General features: G+C 41.0%; 1 protein-coding gene across 1 annotated transcript in view; it reads right to left on the reverse strand.

Moving 5' to 3' along the window:
- Positions 1-421: 421 nt before the first annotated feature.
- Gnai1 (guanine nucleotide binding protein (G protein), alpha inhibiting 1) overlaps positions 422-25,231 on the reverse strand; it is a 95,279-nt gene continuing 70,469 nt past the window's right edge. Inside the window, exons 5-8 of the mRNA NM_010305.1 lie at positions 24,811-24,939; positions 8,733-8,862; positions 7,113-7,266; positions 422-2,496 (exon numbers count right to left, since the gene is read on the reverse strand). Coding sequence (NP_034435.1) covers positions 2,306-2,496; positions 7,113-7,266; positions 8,733-8,862; positions 24,811-24,939 — 604 coding nt within the window. The 3' untranslated portion in view covers positions 422-2,305. The remainder of the gene's footprint in view (positions 2,497-7,112; positions 7,267-8,732; positions 8,863-24,810; positions 24,940-25,231) is intronic.

Consider the following 25,231-nt stretch of genomic DNA (forward strand, 5'->3'; position numbering starts at 1 on the left):
TAGTGTGACTTATGGATTTGGAGATTCTAGACTGCTCAACTGACCCCACTCTTTAATCCCTGTGGCAAGCGCCATGCTGGAAGCACATGGGCACAAATGAATCTACTCACTGCCTAAGCCAAGCATTAAAGAAAGCAAGAAAGGGGAGACCACCACAAGCCTCTTCTAACGCACATCTTTATGACCCGAGACCCCAATTCTCCAAGACTCTATGGGCAGAGTGAGCTGGAGGATGAATTCCCATAAGTGGGTGAAAGGCAGGCAATTTAATGTTGACATCATACTTTACAAGAACACTTAGGGCAAACTCAAGCTTCTCAGACAGATGAAGCTAAACTGAGAGAGGACTGGAAACAAAGAAGGGAGCTTTCACACACTACACCTATATTCTAATAGAAAATAAATTCAGTCAATAGGTTTGTAAAATTTTAAAAATTTAGATTTATTGGGATGTATTAGTAGCACAGTTACACAGACTAGAGTTCAGGGATTCACCAATGATGGTCACCAATATGTGCTTCTTTGTGGCTTTTAAACACTACTTTTCACCATTCAAATTTATCCAGAGTATACTTGAATTTCATACATAGCTTCGCAATGTGGGTCTGACAGGTCTTCCATTAGTAAATGAATGGAAATGGATCTTTCATGAAAGGCACATAAAATAATCTAAACTCACACTGAAGGAATTTGGTAACGCTGAATTTCTTTACATTACAAAGAAGGAAACAAATTTGCTCAAAGTAAACAGGTGTGAATGTAGTTTACAGTTCTCCACACGCTTACATATACACAAACTTCAACAGGGAGACTCTGGGGAACTGGCAACACCTAACTCAAGTGAGCAACTATGCACCAGCAAAGCTCGTGGACAGAGTTAATGTTGCAGGATGAGTTCAAAAGGAGAAGGAGCTGGGAAGGCGAGTCAGCTTGCTGAAACCAGGGCGCACACACATTGTAAATGATTTTGTTTCAATGGCACGAACAAAGTTCAGTATGTAGCTGTATTGTAACATCTATTTAAGCCCACATACACTCACTTATCTTGTTAAATACTATTACTCAATTTCTACTTATAATTGTCCACTTAATTTCAGAAATCACACAATAGCTTTAAAAGAATATAAATTCAAGCAAGTGGAAGGAATTTGAATACCTACTGCAAAAGAAGTCATTTTTTGACATAAAGTGATGAACTTGAAACTAGTTCCATATGAATCAAAAGCTCGTATAATATCAGCAATATCATATTTTCTGATTTTCTTCCAGACAAGGAAGTATCATATATGCTTAAATACAAGGGCTTTGTCAAAAAAATACATAAATCAATGTCTCAAAATTCACATAATACTAAAAGTTTTTACCCACAAAAATGCTTTCATCACTCATCTAAACTTCATTATAAATAAAACAGTGGTCATTTAAGTGTATAAAATTAATTTAGCATCACTCCAAGGCAATGCAGAAATTCTATCCAGATACTAAGACCAAATTGAAACAAAGTTGTGGATTTAAAAGTGAAGGACTTTTAAGTCTAAGATCCTGTGTCCTGAAAAAATCTGGAGATTTGGTTTCTTAAATAAATCTAAACTAGAGTCAGAACATCATGCACTCTGTAAATAAATTCTAATGCACTCAATGCTTAAATAATTGATCCAAAGGCAGGTGCATCCAACCTCTGTAAGAACATCCTCAGGAAACACGTAAACGTTAGAGGACAAATCATGTTATTAAAATAGTCTGTGCAATGTTTGTACAAATAACATTTTACGAATACAAGTAAACATAGATTCAGGGTAAGGGCAGTGACATTTCCTAATATTAATTATGGTACCTAAAATTTAGGGGCAGGAACATAAATAAAGCTGATTAAAACTGCCAGACAAAGAACCAATCTGTCATTCCATACAAGGTACTTAATATTTATGTTTTTTTCCAAAGCCATCACACTAGAATCAAAGTTGCCACTCTTACAACCTAAACATATGTGGGAAATCAAAAGTTATGAGTACATCTTACATCTGCATATTTACACCTACACAGAAATCATCAGTACACTAGAGACCAGCTTCAACATCACTCCTCCCTCCCACACCCCAGGGCCATCTTTCTCCTTCAAGACAGGTCCTTCTATTACGTTCAGATAAAGATACAATACAGAACAACTTTGGTCAGAACTCTGGTCAGGTCCAGGATGCATTTGCTGTACACTACATTCTGAGTTGCTGGGACACTCTAGTCTAGAGAGATCCATATATAAGTACTCATCTGTTGGAAAATGCTTTTTTACTACCCACTGCAGAACTTAGAAGAGACCACAGTCTTTTAGGTTATTCTTTATGATGACGTCTGTTACAGCATCGAACACGAACTGCACGTTCTTCGTATCTGTGGCGCACGTGAAGTGGGTGTAAATTTCCTTTGTGTCCTTCCTTTTATTGAGGTCTTCAAACTGACACTGAATATACGCGGCCGCTTCTTCATATGTGTTTGAGCCTGAGATGGGACAAAGGAAAGAAGCATGCAAGAACTTAAACTTGTCTGAGTAAAAGACACTTTAAAACACATATAGTCAGTTTTCTGCATATAAAATAGAGGGACTCCATAACTGCCCTCTCCCTTCTCGAGCAAAATGAACCTCTTTCCAAATGAAAAATACCATACATAAACTAATCTTTACAGGCCGTCTTTAAACCTAAAGATTCTGTTGTCTATGTTTGCTGTTCCTGTTTAAATCTCCAAGAGTCAGACTTTCTTATCTACCACACTCTTTCTTCTACATCCCTAAGCTGGAGAATTCAAGCCACCTAACCCTAAGGTTGGCCCACTGTTACTGTGCTAACCCCAGGGCAAATCAATAATGCCTGTCAAATGCTTCCTTCTCTCCCTCCATATTCACTCATTAATTATCCTTTCACAATTATTTTTTGTTCATATCTGGAATATGGTTAAGGGCTATGAAGTTATCGAAAGAGAAAAATGGGGTGGGGAGGGTCATCCAGCTTTTACTTGAGGGGGTAGAGACTGGCTCCGAGTAAGAACAGTTCAGAAATGGGGTGGCAGAACCTGAGGATACGTGCACACACTCTGACCCAGAGACCCAATGCTGAGCTGCAGGCTTGAGGACTGTGCTGTGGTCAGAGAAGAGTCCCAAAGGCTGCTAGAGCACAGCATGGCCTTCTACGTTGGGAAATATCCTGCAAGTCCATGCACTGTCACTGACAGGGACAATCTGGGAGAATCAGATCATTAGCTGCCATTCAGAAACAAGGACTTTGAATCCTCTTCTGGACCCAAGGAGCCAAACATAAACACGGATGCACCACATGTGACCCAGCTGTTGTTGCCAACCAATGAAAAGGAAATCAGCCGCTCTAATGATCATTTTTCAGGGGGATGAGGGCAGGGGATGAATCAGGTGAGACTGAAAGAGGGTGGGAGAGCTTTCGGGGTGATGGGAAAGTTCAGTTTCTGGATTCAGGCAATAAAGGGCCACTTGGTCCTGTTTGTGTGTTCATTTCCCTCCTTTTCTTTTTATAAGCTTTTTTTTTTTTTTTTTTTTTTTTTTGGTGGGGGTTTTTGTCTGTGTGTGTGTTTTTTTTTTTTTTTTTTTACTTTTTGAGATTATAACAGAATCACTTCATTTTTCATTTCCTTGCCTGCCTTGGAACACCTATCAAATAGCCTTCCTTGCTCTCTTTCAAATTCACAGCCTTTTTCATTGACTGCTGCTCCATGTACAAGTATGTGTACAAAGCTCCAACCTGCTCAGTGTGTTTCAGGTTGTTTATGTGGGCATTCTCAGGGCTCACCAAGGTATTGGATAGAAACCTGGTGCGCTCCTCCCTGAGAAGTTTCTGCTCTCACATCTCTGATTTGTCTGTCACTCTTTGAGTAGAATTGAGGCCTCTTGGATTTTCTCTCATCTACTCTGGGATGTCTATTGGTGTTGTCCTTGTTTAGCTCATGCCTAGGCAGTCATGTGAGACTCTGTACGTAGCTTCTGACATTACTGTGAGATACACTCTCACATCCAACTCTAATCTTCTGGCTCTTACAGTCGTTCTGCCTCCACTTCCATGTCATTCCCCAGGCCTTAGATGCAGGAGCTAATTCACAGATGCATGAATTGGAGCTGGACCCCACAATTCTGTATTTGATTGTTTGTGGTTTTCTAAACATGTTTCATACTAGAGCTAACTGCATATTTGTCCACTTGATACTGTTAGAAAATATTATATGGCATATAACAGAAAAAATCTATTAAATCCCTCTTTTATAATAACCCAAATGACTCATGTGCCTTTCAGGATTCTTTGTGCTCCCCGCTTCTGCTCTGAGGTGCTCTGTTCCACAACTGGGTCTCAGCGTTTACCATGACAACTCAGGATACAAAGTGCTGCTGTGTTCTACAGCACTGCTTCTCTGCAGTCCACCACCATCCAAGATGTTCACTCTTTCCACATCTTTTTTTTTTTTAATTAGGTATTTTCCTCGTTTACATTTTCAATGCTATCCCAAAGGTCCCCCATACCCACCCACCCCCAATCCCCTACCCACCCACTCCCCCTTTTTGGCCCTGGTGTTCCCCTGTACTGGGGCATATAAAGTTTGCAAGTCCAATGGGCCTCTCTTTGCAGTGATGGCCGACTAGGCCATCTTTTGATACATATGCAGCTAACTAACCAAACCCAGATGGGTTCTGTACCACTTTAAAAAACAAAACAACGCAAAACAAGAAACTCTGACAGATAATACAAACAGTATCTCAGCTTTGTTGTATGTTTTCTTACATGTTTTGCTGGATCTCAATTCTTCTTCACCATTACACATCCTGAGATAGACTCTAATGACTCTATCCTGCCAACCCTACCCATTGTTATCACACCATACATAAAAATACCATGCAACGCATGGGAAATGCCACATGACAAGGCCCAGAGAGAAGTTGTGTTTAGTGTGCTAGACAGCATGAATGATACAACCACCGTCACTGAGTTTCTACTTTAATTGTTTTATGTAATAATAAGCCTTTAAAAATCCAATCATTCAGTGCTCTAAAATTTGTATGCAATGTCTTGTTCGGTTAAAGAAGCAATTAGAATATAACTCCTAAATTAATTACAAAGGCGTTTGTGTGAAGTAATTTGTACTGGGTACAGTACTCATAGGCAATACACATTCTGAGTAGCTAAATGACTGTGCCCCAGGGGCTTCCAGATCCATGAATAAACTGGTGAACACATTCTTTGATCTGACTTTCAGTCTGAACAAGAACAAAGTGTGTGTGTGTGTGTGGGGGGGGGCATATATGTGTTTCAGTGTGTACACATTCATGGTGGGAGCATAGGTACTGTCTACCATGGGAACTTTCCTGAAAGAATATATGATTGAGTGAGGGCAACTTCAAAACTGGAAACTTTATGAGACAGTCAAAGGAGAAGGAGAGATTAGCTTGGCTTATGCTTCAGTGCTAAAAACCACATTCAAGAAACAGTTGGAAACAGAGGCAAGGGGCTGCAGAGGGATGTTCAGGGTCTGACAACACAATTCAACAGCCAGCATGACCATGAAAGGACTGGAAATGGATCCCGGTGAAATGGCAACTTACAATGAAGAAGGAGGAGGTGCTTTGCAAGTCAGCAGACAGAGGCAGGATACACCCAAGCAGGTGGGGGCTACACAGGGTTTATCCATAAAACATAAAGGCTCATAGTCGTAAGAACCAAGTGCTCATGGTGATGCAGGAAGCAACGGAACCAATTCTTAGAGCAAGTAGTGCAGATCTGAAATTATAATCTTAGCACTTGGGCTATCAAATGATTATGTAATAGTCTTGTGTTTACCAAGGAACAAGTCCTTTCTGCTTCCACTGAGACCCTAATTAACTGCTTGGTGCAGGCCTAGGTGCAGATGTGTGGTGCACTGGGGTCTCAAGATGGACTATATCTGAGCAGGGCTATCCAAGAACCAATGCCAACAGGCTGCTCAGCGTCAACTTGGAAGCAGCATTCACGCAATGCCCACCAACAACCAGTTCAGTGCAGCATTGACTCAAATTTTATTTAGAGTTTGAGAAGTTCTGGAGAATTATTTTTTGCTTTTTCAAACAGAATGAGGAAAAGGTTAAGAACATTTACATTTTAGATTTAGAGTTCATACAAACCAGTGAAAGTCTTATATTTTAAAGAAACAGGATGGATATAAATATATATATGAAAACCAATTTACTTTGCTTATATATGAGGACTGGAAGGGTGTGTGGGGATAGATAGCTCTGGTCCTGGTATTCACTTTTTGTTTTGGAAACAGGTTCTCATATACCCTGATCTGTCTTTGGACGTTCTATGTAGACCAGGATGGCCTTGAAGTACTGATGTTCCTCTTCATCCCCCAAGACTGGGGCTCATAAGTGTGAACACCAGACTTGCTTTCAATATCAGCTTGGGATGTGCTCCAAGGAAGTAAACCAAATTAAAACCAAGGTTTTAACCCAGTTCCTAATTTTATAGATGAGGCACTGGAACATAGATAAAGTATCTGCTTTGTTTGAGATCACAGACCAAATTTTGTAAAAGCTAGGCCTTTACTCACAGAGGTACATTGTCTATGAGAGTCTCACTATTAAGGCCTGGATTTCCTATCAAAGTTTCCCTGGCACCGTGGAGGAAGTGGCTGCCTCTCTGGCTCCTCTTCACTTGTCTTCTTACAGTAATATTCATGGTCCCTCTTAGAAGCAGGGTGACTGCTATTGTTTATCATGAATGTGTTTGAGAGAAGATAGTGAGCAGAGACAGATCTTATCTTGTTTATCCAATCTGTGATCTGGTTATTTTTTTTTAACAAGTCAGTCTTTACATTTACAGAGACATGGAGACATCTCTGGAAATTACCTCCAAGCCTTTTCACAAAGCAAACCAGGGATGTTCAGAAAAACTTCTCCACACCTTAAGGGACTATTTGTGCTCAAATGCAGTTTGAAAAGTATGACACCCTCCAGTGAAAGAATTAGCATATCAATAAATTCAAACCAACACCTGCAAATCTTGCCATAGGGGGAATTTCACTCAGAAGCACAGGATTTGCTAGGTTACTCTAAGAGAGTGAAATACCTGCATATTCTGGGTAGCATATCGTGAGGGGGCTCTTTTTTATTTTTTCTTCGAAGAGGTCCTTCTTGTTGAGGAAAAGGATGATGGACGTGTCTGTAAACCACTTGTTGTTACAGATGCTATCGAACAGCTTCATGCTCTCGTGCATACGGTTCTGTAATTAAAAAAAAAAAAGAAATCATTTTCATGAACAGTGCAGTTTCTGAGGATCTGTTTTAAAAAGAACAAATGTGGCAACTGCCAGATCCTTTCAGCTGAAAAGCACGTAACACCCTGAAGGATGTCCCAGTTGGTGTCTCAACTCCAATTTTGTCTCTAACCTGTTCTGTCTGAGTCACTTTGGCTTATTTCAAAGTGAAGAAGAAAGAGCCTTAAAGGTTTACTCCCTGTGATGGAAGGGAAGCTGGCCCCGGGGTGAAAGCAATTAACTCCTGATGAAAAAACCCGAATGCCTTCCCTCTCCTCAAGCAACAACAATATACTAGACAACAGCTGGAGACCCTGCACAACCAGGGCTGTGACAATGTGACCAGATCACAGTTCGACCCAGACACTAGGACCATGCACACCCAGTGCTTCCGGCTTTTTCTTTTGCTCGTCTCAGCTTCTAACAACAGCCTAGGGTGCAGATACCCTGTTCTCCCAGGAAGGCTGTAATGAATGATTTTTTTTCCCTCTTCTTCCTGGCCAGCATCTTCTAATTAGACTTATCAGGTGACAGTTGGCCAGGTACAGTGGTTGTGGCTTCTATCTAGTCAGATCTGTGCTCTAGAGCTGATAATAATTCCAGAATACTAACTACATTCTTTGTCATTTCTGGACAAGCACAACATAGATGTTAGCGGGCACCTTGTTCAATGTCTTTCAAACATCACTGGCTCATGCCTGAGAGCTATAGGATGTCACAGTCAAGGGATGTCCACATGGGAACACATGGAGGAAATGTCACTGCTGCACAGGCCATCTAAGCTTTGCTTAGGAGGTAGGTGGAAGCTTTAAGAGCACTGTGTCAAATGGAGAGAGCTGAAATCCAATTAGCCCAGCACAGTGGATGTTAGAGAAGATGACTTCCAGTTCTTGTTTTCTATCCTTTCGTGCTGTGTTCAAAGAGGACACTGACACGTTTTACAGTGGGGAAATGCAAAAAATGTATGTTATGCCCCATTTCCCCCCATGACTGATGACGGTATGAACTTGATTTAGAAAAACCTGAAACCTGCCCATCATTTTCATATGTTTATAAGTGCCAGAGTTTTCAATGTATTAGAAAATACTTCCTAGAGTAATGGTATATTTATTGGATGTTACTTGAAAATTGTTTTTCTATAACTAGAGAAGTATAACATATAAGGAAGATTATAGACCGACAGAGTAACTCATGGGGAAATATGAGCCTTTGGGCAGATGCAGGCAATTCCCAGGTAGATGGATGGAGAAACACCTGTGCCTTCTAAGCATCGGTGCCCTCTGGGCTGCAGCAGAGGCGCTGAAGCAAAGAAATTGAACTTGCAAATACTTCGTTCATGAGCAAGGACTTCTCAAGGCTCCTCAGCTAAGGTCTTGGCAACGTGTGCAGCTCTGGACATTTCAGGCTGTACCCCTACAGCTGCTTCTACTTGCCATTTCTTCATCTTCAGCAAGAACCAGGTCATAGTCACTCAGGGCCACACAGAAGATGATGGCGGTCACCCCTTCAAAGCAGTGGATCCACTTCTTCCGCTCTGACCTCTGACCTCCCACGTCAAACATTCTGTAAGAGGAAAATGTACGATTTGACACCACATTAAATGTTCAAAAGCTCCGAGTTCTGTAATGCCAAAAAAAAAAAGTTTCACATAGCTTGGAGGCTGTGGGATGGGAAGAAAGGAGAAAAGGGACATAGTGGGAGGAAAAAAAATGTTACCAGTTAATTTTCTCAAAGGGAAAAATGTTAATAAATCATTCTTATTAAGCATTTGATTACAGCTAGAGTAACTATAAAGCAAAATCAAAAGTACTCTCCACACACAGCACATCTGGGTCCTTGAGATGGCCCAGAGAACGCCTAGCAGCCTGAGTTCAGCGCCTGGATCCTCTCCACACCCACTCTGTGGCATGTGTGTATGTGTGATATCCTGTGTGCATACACACACATAAACAAATAATAACAAATGAAAATTTAATTTTTTAAAAGCATAGACATCCATTAACAAACATATGAAAGCACTTGGGGACATCACAGCAGCTGAAGATGAATGCATCACACTGTTGTCACCACTGACAGTCCTACAAAGCAATGAAGGAAGCCAGAGATCAAAGAAGCATACTGAACTTGCCAGTCCCAGGCATTAGTGCTACACAACAGGGTTCCCCTATTTCAACCAAGAAATGAGTTCTCTTAAAACAGAGAGCAAGATGTTGGAGGAAAGAAAAAGCAATTACAGGTAAGAAAACGGTTCTGAAATAAAGTAATTCAGAAAGGGGCCAAAAGGTTTGTGTGGATTACAGAATAAAATGGAAAGGGGTAGGGGCTTGAAATTTAGAATAAAATTCCTCAATTTTTATATAAGGCACAATTATGGGGAATTGGAGGCTAATGTGCAAGGTTCTGGGACACAATCAAACAACATAATGCCAATGACCTTTTCTTCTTGTTCCTGGCAAGAGTTTATAAAGTTAAGCAAAAGTTTAAATTTGCATAGACTACATTATACAGCCTAGAAATAACCACTTATATAATGGAAGCGCTCTGTAAACTGGCACAGTTTTAAAGGCCCCATTTATCTTGATGGTACACTAATTAAAACCATTCCTATTTAATTCCCCACAGAGCAGTAGTGGCCTACAAACCAAATCTGAGTTTGTCCACTAAGGTTGTTACTTTTGTCATTATGGTTGGGCTGGAAGCCGCTCACTAAAGTATGTTATAACGAAAGGATCCTACCACAGCATAAATCAGAGTGCACTGGCTGGAAAGAGAACAGAGAGCAGAGTGGTCAAGATAATGACACGTCGTAAGAGAGATCAAACAAGAACAAAGGGAAAACCCATTTAATTAGATCAACATTTCTTAAATTGCCTCGGAATACAATTCATAGAGTTTTAGTATAACCTTAAGAAAGCTCTGTTACGACAAGTCCCTTCCGCTCGACTCGAGCCCCAGGCTACCTTGCCAGCAGAGTCTTGCCCAACACCCGCAAGGGCCCACACGGGACTCCCCACTGGATCCTAAGACCTCTGGTGAGTGGAACACAGCGCCTGCCCCAATCCAATCGCGCGGAACCTGAGACTGCAGTACATAGGGAAGCAGGCTACCCGGGCCTGATCTGGGGCACAAGTCCCTTCCGCTCGACTCGAGCCCCAGGCTACCTTGCCAGCAGAGTCTTGCCCAACACCCGCAAGGGCCCACACGGGACTCCCCACGGGATCCTAAGACCTCTGGTGAGTGGAACATAGCGCCTGCCCCAATCCAATCGCGCGGAACCTGAGACTGCGGTACATAGGGAAGCAGGATACCCGGGCTTGATCTGGGGCACAAACCCCTTCCGCTCCACTCGAGCCCCGGGCTACCTTGCCAGCGGAGTCGCCTGACACCCGCAAGGGCCCACACAGGATTCCACACGAGATCCTAAGACCTCTAGTGAGTGGAACACAACTTCTGCCAGGAGTCTGGTTTGAACACCAGATATCTGGGTACCTGCCCTGCAAGAAGAGAGCTTGCCTGCAGAGAATACTCTGCCCACTGAAACTAAGGAGAGTGCTACACTCCAGGTATGCTTACAGAGGCTAACAGAGTCACCTGAAGAACAAGCTCTTAACAGTGACAACTAAAACAGCTAGCTTCAGAGATTACCAGATGGCGAAAGGCAAACGTAAGAATCCTACTAACAGAAATCAAGACCACTCACCATCATCAGAACGCAGCACTCCCACCCCACCTAGTCCTGGGCACCCCAACACAACCGAAAATCTAGACCCAGATTTAAAAACATTTCTCATGATGATGATAGAGGACATCAAGAAGGACTTTCATAAGTCACTTAAAGAATTACAGGAGAGCACTGCTAAAGAGTTACAGGCCCTTAAAAAAAAGCAGGAAAACACAGCCAAACAGGTAGAAATCATTAAAGAAAAACAGGAAAACACATCCAAACAGGTGATGGAAATGAACAAAACCATACTAGAACTAAAAGGGGAAGTAGACACAATAAAGAAAACCCAAAGCGAGGCAACGCTGGAGATAGAAACCCTAGGAAAGAGATCTGGAACCATAGATGCGAGCATCAGCAACAGAATACAAGAAATGGAAGAGAGCATCTCAGGTGCAGAAGATTCCATAGAGAACATCGACACAACAGTCAAAGAAAATACAAAATGCAAAAGGATCCTAACTCAAAACATCCAGGTAATCCAGGACACAATGAGAAGACCAAACCTACGGATAATAGGAATTGATGAGAATGAAGATTTTCAACTTAAAGGGCCAGCTAATATCTTCAACAAAATAATAGAAGAAAACTTCCCAAACATAAAAAAAGAGATGCCCATGATCATACAAGAAGCCTACAGAACTCCAAATAGACTGGACCAGAAAAGAAATTCCTCCCGACACATAATAATCAGAACAACAAATGCACTAAATAAAGATAGAATATTAAAAGCAGTAAGGGAGAAAGGTCAAGTAACATATAAAGGAAGGCCTATCAGAATTACACCAGACTTTTCACCAGAGACTATGAAAGCCAGAAGAGCCTGGACAGATGTTATACAGACACTAAGAGAACACAAATGCCAGCCCAGGCTACTATACCCGGCCAAACTCTCAAATACCATAGATGGAGAAACCAAAGTATTCCACGACAAAAACAAATTCACACAATATCTTTCCACAAATCCAGCCCTTCAAAGGATAATAACAGAAAAGAAGCAATACAAGGACGGAAATCACGCCCTAGAACAACCAAGAAAGTAATCATTCAACAAACCAAAAAGAAGACAGCCACAAGAACAGAATGCCAAATCTAACAACAAAAATAAAAGGAAGCAATAATTACTTTTCCTTAATATCTCTTAATATCAATGGACTCAATTCCCCAATAAAAAGACATAGACTAACAGACTGGCTACACAAACAGGACCCAAATTCTGCTCCTTACAGGAAACCCATCTCAGGGAAAAGACAGACACTACCTCAGAGTGAAAGGCTGGAAAACAATTTTCCAAGCAAATGGACTGAAGAAACAAGCTGGAGTAGCCATTTTAATATCAGATAAAATCGACTTCCAACCCAAAGTTATCAAAAAAGACAAGGAGGGACACTTCATACTCATCAAAGGTAAAATCCTCCAAGAGGAACTCTCAATTCTGAATATCTACGCACCAAATGCAAGGGCAGCCACATTCATTAAAGAAACTTTAGTAAAGCTCAAAGCATACATTGCACCTCACACAATAATAGTGGGAGACTTCAACACACCACTTTCTTCAAAGGACAGATCGTGGAAACAGAAACTAAACAGGGACACAGTGAAACTAACAGAAGTTATGAAACAAATGGACCTGACAGATATCTACAGAACATTTTATCCTAAAACAAAAGGATATACCTTCTTCTCAGCACCTCACGGGACCTTCTCCAAAATTAACCATATAATTGGTCACAAAACAGGCCTCAATAGATACAAAACTATTGAAATTGTCCCATGTATCCTATCAGACCACCATGGCCTAAGACTGATCTTCAATAACAACATAAATAATGGAAAGCCAACATTCACGTGGAAACTGAATAACACTCTTCTCAATGATACCTTGGTAAAGGAAGGAATAAAGAAAGAAATTAAAGACTTTTTAGAGTTTAATGAAAATGAAGCCACAATGTACCCAAACCTATGGGACACAATGAAAGCATTTCTAAGAGGGAAACTCATAGCTCTGAGTGCCTCCAAGAAGAAACGGGAGACAGCACATACTAGCAGCTTGACAACACATCTAAAAGCCCTAGAAAAAAAGGAAGTAAATTCACCCAAGAGGAGTAGACGGCAGGAAATAATCAAACTCAGGGGTGAAATCAACCAAGTGGAAACAAAAAGAACTATTCAAAGAATTAACCAAACGAGGAGTTGGTTCTTTGAGAAAATCAACAAGATAGATAAACCCTTAGCTAGACTCACTAAAGGGCACAGGGACAAAATCCTAATTAACAAAATCAGAAATGAAAAAAGAGACATAACAACAGATCCTGAAGAAATCCAAAACACCATCAGATCCTTCTACAAAAGGCTATACTCAACAAAACTGGAAAACCTGGATGAAATGGACAAATTTCTGGACAGATACCAGGTACCAAAGTTGAATCAGGATCAAGTTGATCATCTAAACAGTCCCATATCACCTAAAGAAATAGAAGCAGTTATTAATAGTCTCCCAACCAAAAAAAGCCCAGGACCAGATGGGTTTAGTGCAGAGTTCTATCAGACCTTCAAAGAAGATCTAATTCCAGTTCTGCACAAACTATTTCACAAAATAGAAGTAGAAGGTACTCTACCCAACTCATTTTATGAAGCCACTATTACCCTGATACCTAAACCACAGAAAGACCCAACAAAGATAGAGAACTTCAGACCAATTTCTCTTATGAATATCGATGCAAAAATCCTCAATAAAATTCTCGCTAACCGAATCCAAGAACACATTAAAGCAATCATCCATCCTGACCAAGTAGGTTTTATTCCAGGGATGCAGGGATGGTTTAATATACGAAAATCCATCAATGTAATCCATTATATAAACAAACTCAAAGACAAAAACCACATGACCATCTCGTTAGATGCAGAAAAAGCATTTGACAAGATCCAACACCCATTCATGATAAAAGTTTTGGAAAGATCAGGAATTCAAGGCCCATACCTAAACATGATAAAAGCAATCTACAGCAAACCAGTAGCCAACATCAAAGTAAATGGAGAGAAGCTGGAAGCAATCCCACTAAAATCAGGGACTAGACAAGGCTGCCCACTTTCTCCCTACCTTTTCAACATAGTACTTGAAGTATTAGCCAGAGCAATTCGACAACAAAAGGAGATCAAGGGGATACAAATTGGAAAAGAGGAAGTCAAAATATCACTTTTTGCAGATGATATGATAGTATATATAAGTGACCCTAAAAATTCTACCAGAGAACTCCTAAACCTGATAAATAGCTTCGGTGAAGTAGCTGGATATAAAATAAACTCAAACAAGTCAATGGCCTTTCTCTATACAAAGAATAAACAGGCTGAGAAAGAAATTAGGGAAACAACACCCTTCTCAATAGTCACAAATAATATAAAATATCTTGGCGTGACTCTAACTAAGGAAGTGAAAGATCTGTATGATAAAAACTTCAAATCTCTGAAGAAAGAAATTAAGGAAGATCTCAGAAGATGGAAAGATCTCCCATGCTCATGGATTGGCAGGATCAACATTGTAAAAATGGCTATCTTGCCAAAAGCAATCTACAGATTCAATGCAATCCCCATCAAAATTCCAACTCAATTCTTCAACGAATTGGAAGGAGCAATTTGCAAATTTGTCTGGAATAACAAAAAACCTAGGTTAGCAAAAAGTCTTCTCAAGGATAAAAGAACTTCTGGCGGAATCACCATGCCAGACCTAAAGCTTTACTACAGAGCAATTGTGATAAAAACTGCATGGTACTGGTATAGAGACAGACAAGTAGACCAATGGAATAGAATTGAAGACCCAGAAATGAACCCACACACCTATCGTCACTTGATCTTCGACAAGGGAGCTAAAACCATCCAGTGGAAGAAAGACAGCATTTTCAACAATTGGTGCTGGCACAACTGGTTGTTATCGTGTAGAAGAATGCGAATCGATCCATACTTATCTCCTTGTACTAAGGTCAAATCTAAGTGGATCAAGGAACTCCACATAAAACCAGAGACACTGAAACTTATAGAGGAGAAAGTGGGGAAAAGCCTTGAAGATATGGGCACAGGGGAAAAATTCCTGAACAGAACAGCAATGGCTTGTGCTGTAAGATCGAGAATTGACAAATGGGACCTAATGAAACTCCAAAGTTTCTGCAAGGCAAAAGACACCGTCAATAAGACAAAAAGACCACCAACAGATTGGGAAAGGATCTTTACCTATCCTAAATCAGATAGGGGACTAATATCCAACATATATAAAGAACTCAAGAAGGTGGACTTCAGAAAATCAAATAACCCCATTAAAAAATGGGGCTCAGAACTGAACAAAGAATTCTCACCTGAGGAATACCGAATGGCAGAGAAGCACCTGAAAAAATGTTCAACATCCTTAATCATCAGGGAAATGCAAATCAAAACAACCCTGAGATTCCACCTCACACCAGTCAGAATGGCTAAGATCAAAAATTCAGGTGACAGCAGATGCTGGCGAGGATGTGGAGAAAGAGGAACACTCCTCCATTGTTGGTGGGATTGCAGGCTTGTACAACCACTCTGGAAATCAGTCTGGCGGTTCCTCAGAAAATTGGACATAGTACTACCGGAGGATCCAGCAATACCTCTCCTGGGCATATATCCAGAAGATGCTCCAACTGGTAACAAGGACACATGCTCCACTATGTTCATAGCAGCCTTATTTATAATAGCCAGAAGCTGGAAAGAACCTAGATGCCCCTCAACAGAGGAATGGATACAGAAAATGTGGTACATCTACACAATGGAGTACTACTCAGCTATTAAAAAGAATGAATTTATGAAATTCCTAGCCAAATGGATGGACCTGGAGGGCATCATCCTGAGTGAGGTAACACATTCACAAAGAAACTCACACAATATGTACTCACTGATAAGTGGATATTAGCCCCAAACCTAGGATACCCAAGATATAAGATATAATTTGCTAAATACATGAAACTCAAGAAGAATGAAGACTGACGTGTGGACACTATGCCCCTCCTTAGATATGGGAACAAAACACCCATGGAAGGAGTTACAGAGACAAAGTTTGGAGCTGAGATGAAAGGATGGACCATGTAGAGACTGCCATATCCAGGGATCCACCCCATAATCAGCATCCAAACGCTGACACCATTGCATACACTAGCAAGGTTTTATTGAAAGGACCCAGATGTAGCTGTCTCTTGTGAGACTATGCCGGGGCCTAGCAAACACAGAAGTGGATGCTCACAGTCAGCTAATGGATGGATCATAGGGCTCCCAATGTAGGAGCTAGAGAATGTAGCCAAGGAGCTAAAGGGATCTGCAACCCTATAGGTGGAACAACATTATGAACTAACCAGTACCCCGGAGCTCTTGACTCTAGCTGCATATATATCAAAAGATGGCCTAGTCGGCCATCACTGGAAAGAGAGGCCCATTGGACTTGCAAACTGTATATGCCCCAGTACAGGGGAACACCAGGGCCAAAAAGGGGGAGTGGGTGGGCAGGGGAGTGGGGGTGGGTGGATATGGGGGTCTTTTGGTATAGCATTGGAAATGTAAATGAGCTAAATACCTAATAAAAAATGGAAAAAAAAAAGAAAAATTGTTTGACATTTAAATGACAGACAAATCCAAAAAGCTTCATTAGCTTAAAATGTAAATAATGAAATTTGATGCTCAGAACAAAATATTTTCACATAAAACAATTGCAACTTATGATCAAATAGTAATATACTATTTTAATGGGATTACTGATCTCAAATATTAAATGAATATATTTTAACTAATATTATAATAAACAGATTGGAGAACATTGAGTTTCAGTGAATTGTTAGTACATTTCTTGTAAAGAATTTAGAGTTCTATTAAAACTATCAAGGCTACCAACTCAAAAAAAAAAAAAAAAAAAAAAAAAAGAAAGCTCTGTTACCCAGCATGCACCTCTCCTCCACTCTCCCCAGCAGTCCTGTCCTTCCCATTCTCCACCTTCTCTGTGCTGGTTTGCCAATTAAGTTATTTAATGACTTCTTCATGCTTCTGTGTTATGATAGAGTTGATGCAGGCTGATCTGAAGCAAGGAAGACTTGTCCTGCGTGGTGTCGGCAGGCTCCCTCCAATCTACGATGAGCAGGACCAAAACTGGGGGATCTCAGACAAAATGGCAAAATATGCTTAGGACTGCAGCTCAGTTTTAAGTTAAGCTTGACAGCCGCCTCTACAGACTCTGGTCTGCCAGCCTCAGCAGCCATGTATTCAAGTGACAGCAAACGGTCTAGCGATTGTGTTCTCTGAAGACTACAGAGTAGCACAAGGCTGAGCCAACAAAGGGAGCTTCAGTAACCAAATAATGAGGAGCATCTTGAGGGGTACTGAAGTACTTCACAGAAAAAGAAACAACTAGATTATCTTGAGGTACAAACAACAAGGTTCGTTCTACTTCAAATTTAGGCAAAATTGAAAACCCTGCAGTTTTCTTCAGTCTTAAGAGGCTGTGAGGAATGGAACATGAACAGGAAGCTGGCGAGATACACTTGTAATGAGTTCTAACAGCAAATGGGCAATGTACTCTGAGGGAAGGTGATGTGTAACTGGTGGGAGTGTTTGAGCTGCTTGTCTATAGCAGTCTGGAAGTAACAAACTCATCTGCTTATAGCAACACAAGGGCAGAAAAGTAAACCAAGGTATGAATTCTAAGTCAAAAGGGAGTCCCGAGCCCCTCTCCCCATATAAGAAAGAAGAACAGGGGGCATTAGAGGGAGAACAGGTGTGAGCCAAGGTATGCTGTAAATTGAGCAGCTATCAGGGACTGTCTTCCCCAAAGCCCTGAGAGGGAGTGCGGCCTTCCACTGGACTGATTTCATTTCCCCCCTCTAGAACAGGAGCCTAGTCAATTTCTACTTGTTCATGAACCCAGTTATTTTCAATTTGTTACCAAAGCCCTAGGAAGAGAAAGCATTCTTGGGCAATGGATATATTTTACCCGTAAGTCATATCTTTTGTCATAGCAATCACCATCTAAAAATTAAATATCTGCTTTTTTAATGTCTTTCCACTTGAAGAATTTAAAAGCAAAGACTCTTGTCTCTCTTGTTTATGTCCCCAACATGTGATACATAAAGAACCTTCTAACTATATCCTACTAAATGAGTAAACTATGCCTACTAAACACTTTCCAACACTTTTAAGAAATAATACCTGGGATAAGGGAGGCACCCAAGAACCAATGGGGGTGACCTTAGGTGTGACTCACACCACTGGGGATATGGAACCTGAAGAGGCCACCTCCTGTAGCCAGACAGGAAGACTAGAGCAATAGAGACACCAACCCACCCATATAACTTTCCACTCCAAATTTATCCTGTCTACAAGAAATGCAGGGGCAGAGGATGGAGCAGAGACTGAGGGGATAGGTCCAACTTTAGACCTTTCCCATGGGCAAGCCCCAATTCCTAACACTACTAATGATACTCTGTGATGCTTGCAGAGAGGAGCATGTTGTCCTCTGAGAGGCTCCACCTAGCAGCTGACTCAGATACAGACACCCACAACCAAACAGTGAACGGCACTTGGGGACTCTTATGGAAGAACAGGAGGAAGGATTGTGGCCCTGAAGCAGATGAGAACTTCATAGGAAGACCAACAGAGTCAACTAACCTAGACCATTAGGGCTCTCAAAATCTGAACCACCCATCAAAAAACATACACAGGCTAGACCTAGGCCTCCCCACTCATATGTAACAGATGTGCAGATTGGCCTTCATGTGAATCCTGAACAACTGGACCAGGGCTATCCCAAAAGCTGTTGCCTGTATATGGGATACGTTCTACAAGCTGGGATGCCTTGTCTGGCCTCAATGGGAGAGGAAGCTCCTAGCCTTGCAGAGACTTGAACTACCAAGGTTAAGCCCCACTTAATTGAAGAAGAACAGGAGGGAGAGATGGCTAAGGATTGTGGGAGGGGTCACCAGGAGGGGGGCAGTGACTTGCATATAAAGTGAATAAGTAAAGAAATAAAATTGGAAAAAAATAGACTAATTTTATTATGTTTAAGATTTGGAACTGCCTTCTAGACTAAATGAATGTTGAAACCAAAGAGATTTCATTCTATGTGACAGTTGGGTACTTTGAGTATAGAAGAAACCTCCCATATTTAACTTAAGAACTATAAATGAATGATGGTCCTTCATAGATTGGTCATAAACTGGAACATGTCAGCCAGTGGTTCTCAAGTTGTCTAATCAGAAAAGACCAAGCAATGATGAAGTCACTAGTCTGGGACTATCACTTGAGAAAGAACCTACAAGTTAATAGCATCAACAGTTGAGACCAAATCGTGTTTAAAGTTAGTAAGTATTTAAAGAGCTAAATGAAGATAATGACCAAAATAACTTTAGTTTTTACTACTGTTTTCATGTTCCATAAGGCATATAAATGACAGAGTACTCAGAAGTGTTAGAATTATTTACTCAGAAATTTTGTAATTCTTTAATAAATTGTTTCTCAAATCCCGAGTCTCTATTTAAACAACAAAAAAAAATCATCACATAGTCTTTTCTCCTTCATATGAAAATCTTGTAAATTGTATCAACTAGAGAATCAGTCTGAAGTTCTTAGGTATTTTTAGAAGTTGAAGGAAATGTTGGCTTTCCTGAAATATAGTAACTTAGTCTTTGAAGTTTTCCAGTTCCAATGTGACCTAGCCCAACTAGTGCAAAATTAGCTAACTGTATATACCAAGCTCATTAAAAGAACACTGTGTCCCCAAATCTGTTAAACATTTATATCATCAAAAAGGAATGGAAGCTTTCTTAAACTATGCTAATTTTATAACAGAAAGGATAAATTAAATCTTTAACTGGGAATTGCTAACTAGAGTTGCTCACTCTTCTGTCCTTAGACAAAGACCCTGACCATCAAGGCCTATCCATACAGACAGATCCTTAAATTGTAATAAAGCCCCTCACAGCTTATTTTCTATTTGTTAATTCATTCATACAAAAACGTGAAATATATTTCACTTAGCAACTAAAATTAGATGAAAAAAAAAAACCACAACCTGAACCACACGAAGCTCTCGTCAATGATCAGCGCAGTAAAGGCTTCTCAGTAGATTCATACTAAGTACACATCCGCCCTCATCCACTGGGGATGTGTTTAACACAGAAATAGCAAAGCTAGAGACACACATAAGCAATCGCTGTGATTTAGCAAGCTCAGAATCAGAAGAACTTCTCCCTGAAGTTTTAGACGAAATGTCTCTACGTCATCAAATTAAAACTGAAACGAGGCACGTCCTGTGATATCATTGTATCTCACTCAAGGATCTCACACAAGCAGTAAGAAACACTTCCTGGGAAGAACATGGTGACAACTGACGTCAGTGCATATTTGATGTCGAATAACAACTTTAAAAAAAAACTCTAGGAAGGCATCTTCTGAGGGAGTACCCTGAACCAAATCTAACATGATTTCATATGGCCAGGTTAGTCTTAAGATCAAACACTCCACCGACTCCTGCCTTTGTCACCTGTCACCACAATGGAGTTCTATCTTTACACTACTTTTCTTTTTCTTTTTTTTATAATATTTTTTATTACATATTTTCCTCAATTACATTTCCAATGCTATCCCAAAAGTCCCCCATACTCTCCCCCCCACTTCCCTCCCCACCCATTCCCATTTTTTTGGCCCTGGTGTTCCCCTGTACTGGGGCATATACAGTTTGCGTGTCCAATGGGCCTCTCTTTCCAGTGATGCCCGACTAGGCCATCTTTTGATGCATATGCAGCTAGAGACAAGAGCTCCGGGGTACTGGTTAGTTCATAATGTTGTCCCACCTATAGGGTTGCAGATCCCTTTAGCTCCTTGGGTACTTTCTCTAGCTCATCCATTGGGAGCCCTGTGATCCATCCAATAGCTGACTGTGAGCATCCACTTCTGTGTTTGCTAGGCCCTGGCATAGTCTCACAAGAGACAGCTATATCTGGGTCCTTTCAATAAAATCTTGCTAGTGTATGCAATGGTGGAAAGGAGGGAAAAAGGATTCACTTTATTACTAAGCTTCTGATCAAGGGCAACGTTTGGATAGTTAAGCAACTGAATGGAGTTTACACAGATATTTAACGGGGGGAAAAGGGGGAACCTTCTTTTCCAACTGAGATGCACTCCAGTTCTTCCCTAGGCTACCCAGGTGAATAGTCAGCCATTTCCTTACCAAAACAAAGAAATTTAGGTTTTCTTTCGTCAATGGCCACTAAAACCCTGGGTGTGGTAGCATACATAACTAAAAAAGGCTCAGGCAGGTACATCTATAGATTTGAGGCCAGCCTGGTCTACACAGTGAGTTCTGGTTCCCCAGGGCTACATGAGACCATGTCTCAAAAAAACAGCAAAACGAAACAAAAAGCAATCAAACAAACAAACACCTCAGTAAACAAGGCTTAAAAAAATCAGATTCTAAGATGTCCTGGAGTTAGGCAAATAGATTTTAAGTCTTCAAATAATAAACACCTTAAGAATTAAATATCATCGAATAGTTTTAAGACAAATGAAGCAACAAATGAATGTTTCTAGACCAGACATTGCATATAATTACTTGTCAACCTACAAGTATAACAAACAGGCTACGTGGCAAAGCGACTCTACAATAAGAAAAAAATATACCCACCATGAGGTACAAATAGAAGGAATACAAGTGAGAATCCTAAGAGTGAACGCAAAACCACACCTACTACATGAAATCAGTACTGCAGATAAGCAGCCTATATCTTCATCAAGGACATTAGGGAAATAGAGAGGCATTTTTATGCTCTGGCTGCTCTGGCAAGGGATCACATCCAGACATTTTAGGTCCCTGTGATCTGGCTGTAATGCAGACCTGCCGTGGATTAGAGTACGGTCCGGCTGAAACATAGACAGGGCTTTACTAACTTAAATCCCAAACACTGCTATCTAATTGTGGGGCAAAGTGACGAATCAGAGGAGGATTTGACAGAACGAGTCAGAGCTAGGAGTTGGATTCCCTTGGGAGTTGAGTCAGGTGAGTGAGTTCAGAGTTAGCTGAATGAAGGCAGTGCAGGGGAGTTGAGTTTATCCATGAGTCCATGCAGTGCCCTGCAGGTCAGCAGAGGCAGCTGAAGCCAGAGAAATAGGAGGAGCCAGAAGATTAGAACAAATCGCCAGAGTTAGTGTGTGCCCAAGCAGAGCAATTCGGTGAGAAGCCAAGAGAAGCCAACTCAGTCAGTCAGCTTGGAGAGGAGTTTGAGCCAGAACAGCTGAGTTGAACCAGGCCGAGTTCAAACAGAACTAGAAAGGGTTTTCTCCAGTAAGCAGCTGAGATAACAATCACATCTGACAAGTGGAAGTTACATTTACAGGGAAGCAGTTGCTTGTTTGAGGGGAAAGAGATCACGGAGGATTAGAATTGAACTGATGTTCTTTGGAAAGCTGAAGCACGGGAATCACTCAGTGACAATGACATTAGATGGTGTGCTGCACTTCAAACACATACTCACATGGGCACACATCCCGGAGCACACGGGGAAGCATGCGGAGATGGAGCTGTAGGTGTGTGACCATGCTCCTACATGGGAGAACTGAGCCTTCGTTAGGAAGTAAATGATGTTGATGTGCCTTGTTTTGTTTTTTAACAAGGCTCTGTGAGTCTCTTTAGTTAAATTGCTTTTAGAAATTCTGTTTCCCTTATCACTTCAGAAGATCATAGCTAGCTGCAGCAGTCTAACCCATGATTAATAACACTTCCTTTTGAATGACTATTTTGAACCAAGTATTTTACAAGCAAAGCAAACAAAGATAAAATAATTTTGGTGACAGCGCGAGCTACTCCTTTTCATGCCGGTGGAGACAATGACTCTTGAGGTGAGTCTGAAGAGGCTGATAGTTTTGCCTTCCTTTCCTTTTTGCCCGTCAATGTTTCAGACACTGTGCTGATGGTAAAGAAGAAAAGATAATGGAATATATTTCCAGCCACATGGAGTTTAGATTTCTACAAACCACTCATAAAACACTAAAGGTAACCTGGAAAGGAACATGTGTCATGAGTAGATTAAGCAATGATATGGTCTCTTAACGAATGCAAAAAACCCAGAAATCTTAATAAGACAGAGGTACGGATTCCAGGACAACTCTCATAAGGGAAGAGGCATATCACAGATTTCTTTTCTAATCTCACTGCTATACTGCAAGTGGGGTCTGCACACCCAGAGTCACTGCATCTGTAATGTCCTGCAACAGCAGACTGCACCTGACAGGACCGTACACATCAATACAACCACAGTGCTCCCTAAACCAGAACTGGCAGTGCTCCCCGACCAATCTCACACACATGGATTTGAGAAAAAAACAAAACAAACAAAAAACCAAAAGGAAACCCCCACCTGCTGAACCAAGAAAAACGATACAAACCCATGTATTTCTTCTTTGGAGTTATTAATTAGCTGATATTTCCATGGTCTAGGGAACATGGTATGTAATGAGTCTGAGTAATCCACTGCCAGGTTTGTGTGACAGAGGGAACCGGCAAGCTGCCGAAGGGCTTAAAAAGCAGGATCCTCTGGACACAAAACTAACACTCAGGGAATGTGTCAGTTCAAGTGAAATTGAACTGTAAGACATGTGGGTTTTGAAAAACAATTTCCTGCAGTTCCCCTATAGAGCTTCAAAATACAAAAAACACAGCATGAAGGAGAGAAGGGTGATTTTATATTTTTTTAAACATCAGGAAATCGCACCGTGGTCTTGGATTTCTATGAAGATGCCTGAATTTTTGTTTCAGAAAACCTTTCTGTGGTCAAGTTGTTTTCCTTAGGGATACGTCTTTCTATGAGATGCACTGCCTCCTGTTTCTGGATTCCACCATCATTACTGAAATGAGAGCAAGGTGGGCAGAATGATAAGCCCACTGAACATTCGCAGCAGTGCTGGGGGGCGGGGGGGGGGGGGTAATGGGGAGTGGTCTGCCAGAGCAACAGTGAGGACAAAGACACAGGGGATACAAAGTAAACATAAAAAGTGCTTCAGCAGGAGATCTATCTGTAAGGGAAAACTGGATGAAAGGAACTGCCAAGAAGGCTTTAGGGCTAGACGATTTGCCAAATTAAAACTCCGACTTGGCTGTGAGTCCATCCTCACCCAACCCCTTATGTTCCTAATGGCTCCATTCTGCACCGCTCAGTACACCCAGCACGTTCACAGTCAACCCACCCGACGCAAACACTGCCCACCCCTGGACTGTCAGTGTTACATTGATCGATGAAATTTTTCATACAAAAATTCAAAGGCACCTTTCTTTAAACACATTTTTATAAGTCAGCATATACTCTAACAGTAAAACCTCCATTTTGCCTAATGACACACACAGTGTCTTCATCAGACACACACCTTTATACTACATAAATTCAGTAGCTGTAAAATCAACAGGCAAAGGGCATTTGTCTATTTTTTGGTTGGTTGGTAGATTGGTTGGGTTTGGGATATAGGGTTCCTCTGTGTAGCCCTGGCTGTCCTGGAACTCACTGTGTAGACCAGGCTGGCCTCCAACTCAGAGCTGCCTCTCTCTGCCTCCTGAGTGCCAGAATTAAAGGTGTAATTAAAGCACTGCCCTACTTGGTTATTTTGTCTTAAATAAAAAGTAACATATTCCTCTGAAAATGTTATTCTTGCTCATTTCCACAAAATTATTTTATCTACCTTTCTGAAGATTTTTTCCAATAGTGAAAATATTATAACCAAACTTATGAACCATGCATCCAGAAGTTACTCACTTAAAATGAAGATCTTTGAAGGTAAAGTGGGTTTCCACAATCCCTGTGGTCTTCACTCTGGTTCTGAGGACATCCTGCTGAGTTGGGATGTAATTTGGCTGTGCTATTCTGTCCAAGTCATTCAGATAGCTGCATACAACCAACAAAACACCGTTAATCGGAACAGGAGCCAAGACGCTTACTTAAAACAAAACGACAACATATTTTAATTATGCAATGTTCTAAAGGCTTCAAGGGTCTTTAGAAGCATATAAAAGGACCAGCTTAAGCCTTGATGCTGCATAATTATGCAAAAATCTTCAGTTCCTCTTTAAGTGCCTTAAGCTTTGGTTTTTAGGCACAGTGATTCAAAGGAGAGGGGCTTAAAATGCCTAAATTGAGAAATACTGTGAGCTTGTTTCTTAAAATTCTTCCTTACGCT

The sequence above is a fragment of the Mus musculus genome, chromosome 5 (genome assembly GCF_000001635.26).
Source record: "Mus musculus strain C57BL/6J chromosome 5, GRCm38.p6 C57BL/6J".
Classification (NCBI taxonomy): Eukaryota; Metazoa; Chordata; class Mammalia; order Rodentia; family Muridae; genus Mus; species Mus musculus.